This window comes from Oncorhynchus keta, chromosome 1 (genome assembly GCF_023373465.1).
Source record: "Oncorhynchus keta strain PuntledgeMale-10-30-2019 chromosome 1, Oket_V2, whole genome shotgun sequence".
Taxonomy (NCBI): domain Eukaryota; kingdom Metazoa; phylum Chordata; class Actinopteri; order Salmoniformes; family Salmonidae; genus Oncorhynchus; species Oncorhynchus keta.
The window spans coordinates 76487384-76496155 of record NC_068421.1 but is presented as its reverse complement, the minus strand read 5'-3'; the positions used below and the strand labels follow the sequence as shown (position 1 = coordinate 76496155).

General features: G+C 45.2%; 1 protein-coding gene across 1 annotated transcript in view; it reads left to right on the top strand.

The window, feature by feature from the left end:
• cdh2 (cadherin 2, type 1, N-cadherin (neuronal)) overlaps window positions 1-8772 on the top strand; it is a 62883-nt gene that overhangs the window by 33343 nt on the left and 20768 nt on the right. The window contains exons 3-8 of the mRNA XM_052461233.1: window positions 167-408; window positions 3843-3998; window positions 4483-4638; window positions 6749-6893; window positions 7000-7172; window positions 7488-7625. Coding sequence (XP_052317193.1) covers window positions 167-408; window positions 3843-3998; window positions 4483-4638; window positions 6749-6893; window positions 7000-7172; window positions 7488-7625 — 1010 coding nt within the window. The remainder of the gene's footprint in view (window positions 1-166; window positions 409-3842; window positions 3999-4482; window positions 4639-6748; window positions 6894-6999; window positions 7173-7487; window positions 7626-8772) is intronic.

The following is an 8772-nucleotide window of genomic DNA, read 5'->3' as shown; positions in this document are numbered from 1 at the left end:
GAAGAGGACCTAGGAAGTGTAGGCCTTTGACTTTGGAGTGACCCAAGTGAGGTTGAGTGAGTGAAATATATATATACAGTATATATATATATAGACCTGTTCTAAGTTGTCTTCCTATGTTTTCATATCATGCTGACCCCTCTCACCCCTCTCTCTCTCCCTTCAGTGAGGTTTGCCGATTGCGGCCTGGGCGACAGGGTTCTGTTGGAGGTGGGCGACGCGGTGCACTTCAGGCTGGGTGAAGATGGCATGGTGTACACCCGGCACTCCCTCCGTCTTGCGGACAGGAAGAGAGCCTTCCTGGTGGTGCGAGCGAGGGATCAGATAACCAAGGAGGAGTGGAAGACACGCGTTCACCTCCACCTCCGGACAGATGGACAGGGGGTGACGACGGAACACAACAAACAGGTATGGATAAAATAAGAATATCACAATATGGTCATTTAGCAGAAGCCTTTATCTATTCAAGGTGACCCTTCTCATTCCTGGTATAACCATTTTGGGTTCCATGTAGAAGCCTTTCCACTGAGGTTTCTACATGTAACCCTAAAGGGTTCTACCTGGAACCAAAAAGGGTTCTCCTGTAGGGACAGTCAAAGAACCCTTTTGGAACCCTTTTTTCTACGAGTGTAAGTATGGAAAAAATACATGAATAATTATGATGTGGAGATGGAAGTCAGAGGAGCAGTTCATCATAAGAATACATTATCCATCACCAGTCGATTAACCAAGTTTCACGACCACTTACTTATTTAGGAATCATTCATGTTAAATGTACTAAATAAAAATTCACAGCCCACTCTGTTAACCTTTGATGGCCAGTGAAGTGCTGATAACCACAGAAACAAGACAGCGCTCGCTAGAGTATAGGATGCATCCCAAATGGCACCCTATTCCCTATATAGTGCACTACTGCTATGGGTGCCCTGGTCAAAAGTAGTGCACTATACAGGGAATAAAGTGTTGTTTGGGACACACCCATAGCATCAGGTGCTGCTGCCTGCTGTGTGTAAATTAGAGAAAAGGGGAGGTTGTCTCTATAAGGGGAGACATTAAAGAGCCACTACAGCGACCCGTTCACATCTCCCAGTAAAAATGGTCCCAGAAATAGTGCAGTGCAATACACCTACTGTGTCCATTACAGTCTCCCAGCCTTCTGTGGGAGCAGTGAAAACAATGTGAGAAAAGAAAAAGCTGTTTAAAACACCACCAAAATCAAACCTGTGAATAAAAGCGATAGCCAGCTATTAGTCAGCTAGTTCTCTTAACAGACAGGTGGAGCAGAAAACTCTGAGAAAAGGGAGGGAGCTTTTGGCGAGAGGGAGAGAAAAAGAATAGAGTGAGATTTGGGTGAAGGAAGCAGGAGAGAGAGAAGGATGGGGATAGATGTATAGAGAAATAGAGAAGGGACAGAGATGGAGGGGTAGAGATGGAGGGATAGAAATGGAGGGGAAGAGATGGAGGAAAAGAGATGGAGGGGTAGAGATGGAGTGATAGAGATGGAGGGGTAGAGATGGAGGGGTAGAGATGGAGGGGTAGAGATGGAGGGGTAGAGATGGAGGGGTAGAGATGGAGTGAAGAGATGGAGGGATAGAGATGGAGGGGTAGAGATGGAGGGGCAGAGATGAGGGATAGAGATGGAGGGGTAGAGATGGAGGGATAGAGATGGAGGGGCAGAGATGAAGGGATAGAGATGAAGGGATAGAGATGGAGGGGTAGAGATGGAGGGGTTGAGATGTAGGGGTAGAGATGGAGGGATAGAGATGGAGGGGATGAGATGGAGGGATAGAGGTGGAGGGGTAGAGATGGAGGGATAGAGATGGGGAGGTGGAGGAAAAGAGATGGAGGGGTAGAGATGGAGGAAATAGATGGATGGGGAGGAAAATAGATGGAGGGATAGAAAAGAGATGGAGGGATAGAGATGGAGGGGAAGAGATGGAGGGGTAGAGATGGAGGAAAGAGATGGAGGGGTAGAGATGGAGGAAAAGAGATGGAGGGGTGGAGGGATAGTAGAGATGGAGGGATAGAGATGGAGGAAAAGAGATGGAGATGGGGGTAGAGATGGAGAAAAGGATAGAGATGGAGGGGTAGAGATGGAGGGATAGAGATGGAGGGATAGAGATGGAGGAAAAGAGATGGAGGGGGGGTAGAGATGGAGGGGAAGAGATGGAGGGGAGATGGAGAGATGGAGGAAGATGGATGAGATGGAGATGGAGGGATAGAGATGGATGGGGGGAAGAGATGGAGGGGTAGAGATGGAGGAAAAGAGATGGATGGGGGTAGAGATGGAGGGATAGAGATGGAGAGATGGAAAGAGATGGAGGGGTAGAGATGGAGGGGTTGAGATGTAGGGGTTGAGATGGAGGGGTTGAGATGTAGGGGTTGAGATGGAGGAAAAGAGATGGAGGGGTTGAGATGGAGGAAAAGAGATGGAGGGGTTGAGATGGAGGGATAGAGATGGAGGGGTAGAGATGGAGGGGTTGAGATGGAGGGATAGAGATGGAGGGGTAGAGATGGAGGGGTAGAGATGGAAGGATAGAGATGGGAGGGATAGAGATGGAGGGGTAGAGATGGAGGGGTAGAGATGGAAGGATAGAGATGGGAGGGATAGAGATGGAGGGGTAGAGATGGAGGAAAAGAGATGGAGGGGTAGAGATGGAGGAAAGAGATGGAGGGGTAGAGATGGAGGAAAAGAGATGGAGGGGTAGAGATGGAGGAAAAGAGATGGAGGGGTAGAGATGGAGGGATAGAGATGGAGGGATAGAGATGGAGGAAAAGAGATGGAGGGGTAGAGATGGAGGGATAGAGATGGAGGAAAAGAGATGGAGGGGTAGAGATGGAGGGATAGAGATGGAGGAAAAGAGATGGAGGGGTAGAGATGGAGGGGTAGAGATGGAGGGGTTGAGATGGAGGGATAGAGATGGAGGGATAGAGATGGAGGAAAAGAGATGGAGGGGTAGAGATGGAGGGATAGAGATGGAGGAAAAGAGATGGAGGGGTAGAGATGGAGGGATAGAGATGGAGGGGTAGAGATGGAGGGATAGAGATGGAGGGATAGAGATGGAGGAAAAGAGATGGAGGGGTAGAGATGGAGGGATAGAGATGGAGGGATAGAGATGGAGGAAAAGAGATGGAGGGGTTGGAGAGATGGATGGAGGATAGAGATGAGATGGAGGGATAGAGATGGAGGAAAAGAGATGGAGGGGTAGAGATGGATGGAGATGGAAAAGAGATGGAGGGGTAGAGATGGAGGAAAAGAGATGGAGGGCTAGAGATGGAGGGGTAGAGATGGAGGGTAGAGATGGAGGAATAGAGATGGAGGGGTAGAGATGGAGGGGTAGAGATGGAGGAAAAGAGATGGAGGGGTAGAGATGGAGGAAAAGAGATGGAGGGGTAGAGATGGAGGGGTAGAGATGGAGGGATAGAGATGGAGGGGAAGAGATGGAGGGGTAGAGATGGAGGAAAAGAGATGGAGGGGTAGAGATGGAGGGATAGAGATGGAGGAAAAGAGATGGAGGGGTAGAGATGGAGGGATAGAGATGGAGGAAAAGAGATGGAGGGGTAGAGATGGAGGGGTTGAGATGGAGGGGTTGAGATGTAGGGGTAGAGATGGAGGAAAAGAGATGTGGTGGTAGAGATGGAGGGGTAGAGATGGAGGGGTTGAGATGTAGGGGTTGAGATGGAGGGGTTGAGATGTAGGGGTTGAGATGGAGGAAAAGAGATGATGGGGTAGAGATGCAGGGTTTCTCTGGAATAACTTCTTGATGTGGGAGGGTTTGTCTGAGAAATCGATCTGTTTGTCTGTGTCTGTATATTGGTGTGTAACATGTTTTTCTCTGCAGGTGAACTCCAGTGATGCAGCTGTGATCATGTTTCCATGGCGTAGCGTGGTCGTCAGGGGTGATGGATCTCTGAGGCGGGTGAAGAGGGACTGGGTCATCCCCCCCATCAACGTCCCTGAGAACTCACGAGGACAGTTCCCAGAGGAACTAGTCAGGGTACGACACACACACAGTTCAGAAGACACATTTCACACACATTTCCCAGGGGGGCTAATCAAGAGAAGACAAACACACTGTCATGCAAAGTCTGTCATTTGGTCACTAGCTCAGAGGGTTTTAGTGTGTGTGTGTGTGTGTGTGTGTGTGTGTGTGTGTGTGTGTGTGTGTGTGTGTGTGTGTGTGTGTGTGTGTGTGTGTGCGTGTGCGCACGTGTGTAAATGTTTTGTGTATATGTACGGTATGTACAGTGTATGTGTGTGGTGCTCACTATTTCCTCCTAACACAATCTTCTGGTATGATATTTATATTAGAATCTGTGGAGAGACAGTATACATGCTTTCTGTCTGTACTGTATAGCCTGTGTATGGTGTTGAGTGGAGCTAAATATGTTTCAAATAAAAGTGTTGTTGTGTAACTGTATCTAAAGTGGGAATATCTCTCTCTCCCTCCCTCTCTCTCTCTCTTTCCCTCTGTGGTCTAGATCCGGTCGGACCGTGATAAGAACCGGCTCCTCCGGTACAGTGTGACTGGACCCGGTGCTGATCAGCCTCCAACCGGGATCTTCATCATCAACCCCATCTCTGGTCAGCTCTCTGTGACCAAACCCCTCGACCGCGAACACATCTCCAACTTCCATGTAAGTGTGTAGTAGGGGGTTTCAAGATTCTGCTAACTTTCCCAGGCTTTCCAGAAATCCTGGTTGGAAGATTCCCTGAATCAGGTGGGAGTCCTACATAGAGGATCCCTCTGAACACATTCTTTGCTGGTGTATGTAAAACATTTGTGAAACGTCACCCTGAGGAAGTTGGACAGGAAACATCAGTCTGAGAATGTTACCTTTGATCTGCAGTACACAAATAGGCTCTCTCTCACACACACACACACACACACACACACACACACACACACACACACACACACACACACACACACACACACACACACACACACACACACACACACACACACACACACACACACACACACACACACACACACACACACACACACACACAGAGAGACACACTTAAGCAACTCTGGCTATATCTGCAGGCAGGACATTTGCATGAAGGGTGGGGCTCCCTCATGAATATTCATACAGTGTGATGTAGTTGTCAGAGTCACTGAAGCTCTGTGATGAATATATTCATGAGCTGTTGCTGTGGCATTACTGAAGACCGGGTAGCACACACAGTATAGCAGCTATGAGACAGAGTACAGGGTGAGGGTACTGTAACAGCAGTATGTTATGGCAGCTACTTTTCCTTGCCTAGCGGTAGGCTTCTCTAACATGGCTGTTTGGAGACAGGTACTGGGGGAGGGTACTCTGCTTTTTCCCTGTAGTGCTCTCTTGTTAGAGAGCAGTAGTTGAAAGGCCCTAGGAGAGAAACACTTAAGGGTCTTTAGATCCACCCTTGAGAGGCCAAGTGTACACTAACCTCAGTAAATGGCCCCATTCCAATGTCAATACCTCGCAACCTTCCCCTCTCTCTGCCCTCATAATGTTGCCCTCTGAAGTCTAAGCAATATGTAGGGCGTTCACTCACTGCTCTAGAATGTAGCGAAATACAGGGTGCTGCTGAATGTATGTCTCAACCTAGTTTTCTTTAGCCTATGTCATTATGAATCACATACAATGAATTATTAGATTGTTCTATACAATATTACAACCTTAATATTCTTGTACATAACAGTGTTAATTAAATAGGAATGTTAGTTTGTGACCATTGCTAGTTTAGACAACGCAGCTCTTGGTTGCATCTCTTCCATATTTTGGGAGGTGGTAACATTAGGGGGCGTTTCTGTGCTTCAGAATCAAAATCAACTTGATACCTCGTCATTTTCAGCTCCAGATCCGTGGCTTTCTATTCCTCTAACCCCGAACAATCAATCTTGAGAGGGGTCGTTTCTATGGTAATTTAAAGGGGAAAGACTCCGAAATTCTAATTTCTGGGGGAGTAGATATTGAAATTCAGTCGGTTAGCTTTGTTAATTCATATGCACTACCGTTCAAAAGTTTGGGGTCACTTAGAAATGTCCTTGTTTTTGAAAGAAAAGCACATTTTTTGTCCATTCAAATTAAATACAATTCATCAGAAATACAGTGTAGACATTGTTAATGTTGTAAATGACTATTGTAGCTGGAAACGGCTGATTTTCTATGGAACATCTACATAGGCGTACAGAGGTCCAATATCAGCGACTCCTGTGTTCCAATGGCATGTTGTGTTAGCTAATCCAAGTTTATCGTTTTAAAAGGCCAATTGATCATTAGAAAACCCTTTTGCAATTATGTTAGCACAGCTGAAAACAGTTGTGCTGTTTAAAGAAGCAATAAAACTGGCCTTCTTTAGACTAGTTGAGTATCTGGAGCATCAGCATTTGTGAGTTCGATTACAGGCTCAAAATGGCCAGAAACAAAGTTCTTTCTTCTGAAACTCGTCATTCTATTCTTGTTCTGAGAAATGAAGGCTATTCCATACAAGATTTTGCCAGGAAACTGAAGATCTCGTACAATTCTGTGTACTACCCCCTTCGCAGAACAGCGCAAACTGGCTCCAACCATTCCCTAACTGTGTCCTAACCCTGATCCTGTATCTGACCATGTAGCTGTGAGCCCATGCCATGTCATTCTCTAACTGTATCCCAACCCAGATCTTGTATCTGACCATCTACTGTAGCTGTGAGCCCATTCCATGTCATTCCCTATCTGTGTCCTAAACCTGATCTTCTATCTGACAATTTAGCTGCGAGCCCATGCTGTGGACCTGAATGGGAACCAGATAGAGAACCCCATAGACATTGTCATCAATGTCATAGACATGAACGACAACAGACCAGAGTTCACACACACCATCTACAACGGATCAGTACCAGAGGGCTCCAAACCAGGTAACAACACACACTCACACACATACACATGCACACACTCACACACACATGCACGCACACAAACACACAGTACTTTTTTTTTTGACTGCTTGGTTTGTGTTCCCAGGGTCCTTTGTGATGACAGTGACATCAGTGGACAAGGACGACCCTAAGACAGCCAATGGGATGCTCCGATACAAGATTATATCTCAAAACCCTGAGAGTCCTTCTTCCAACATGTTCACCATTAACAACAAGACAGGAGGCATCATCACTGTAGCAGCAGGCCTCGACAGAGAGGTGGGTGGCTGTGTGTGCGCGTGTGTGTGCTCGTGTGATGTGTATCAATGTGTACACTGTAAAAAAAAAAAAAATCCAGTTGTTTCTACCATAATTTACTGGCACCCTCCTGTAAAATACTGTACTTCAGAGTTTATTTGGAATTAACGGTAACATACTGTAACTCATTTTACAGTAATATACAGGTAACTTACAGGCTGCCAGTAAATTAGCAGGACTTTAAAAAAATAAAGTTTTTTTATAGTGTATGAGTTTGTGTTTACATACTGACTGTCTATGTTATTCTCTGTAATCTGAACCTCTTCCTCCTTTCAGAAAGTTCCTCAGTACACACTGATAATCCAGGCTACTGACATGGAGGGGAACCCCACCTACGGTCTGTCTAACACAGCTACAGCTATCATCAGGATCACTGACGTCAATGATAACCCCCCAGAGTTCACCGCTGACACAGTAAGTCACAGACAGACAGACAGACAGACAGACAGACAGACAGACAGACAGACAGACAGACAGACAGACAGACAGACAGACAGACAGACAGACAGACAGACACACACACACACACACACACAGTACAATACACACTCACACAATACTTTCTTTCTCACACAAAGAACACCACAGAAACAATCTTTCAACAAAAACAAATATATATATATATATATATGTTTTTTTATTTATTTTTTATTACAAAAAACACAAGGAAGGGGTAACATTAAAGTATTAGAACATAAAGGACAAACACTACAGCGTCAAGACACTATCAAACATGTATCAGTCTTTCTGCAACAGAGCCATCCTTATGTGTGAGGGTGTGTGTGCATAATAGTGATATTAAATATACAGTATGTCATAGTTTCCTTTTTCATGATCACAATCTTGTGAAACCCGAACCCTCCAAGATCCCCCCCACAGTTCCCAATAGGTGTCCCTCAACCATTCAATACCAAATAGAGAACAAATAAAAAATACAATTAATTCCATTCCCCACCCCCAATAACCCCCCAATGCACCAACAACCAAGATAATAAACTAAAGAGAAAAAAGGAAAAGACAGAAGAAAACAGCAAACAAAGCAAAAAAATAACAAATAAAATAATATATTTAAAACAAAAGACATCAAGGACAACTGAAATCATAACAGCAATGCCAACTGTATATGTTTGTGTGCATGTCTGGCACTATTATATGTATGTGTGTGTTCTTGTATGTGTTTATTTGAATGAGAGTGTGTGTATATGCATGTGTACAAACACCTGCTCGGCATCAGCCTCAAGCAAACCGGCAATAGTTGTAAAAACACTGCCACTTAGTGTCATTCAAATGTACTGATGTACATGTACATGATTCTCTCTCTTACACAGCAACTCCACTCCCACTTTTCTCCAATTCCACATACCAACCCTCAGCTTCCCACCCTCAGCCCATCCCATCTATCTCTGCTGGACACCCACTTCGTGTTTCTACGCAACACATATCTTTCAACTATGCTATGATGATTAGCGTACAATTTCAATCTATCTAATCGAATAGACTCTACAGATTGCGTGTTGAAGATAAATACTTTTACTAAGAGTATTAGTATATTAGTAATTGA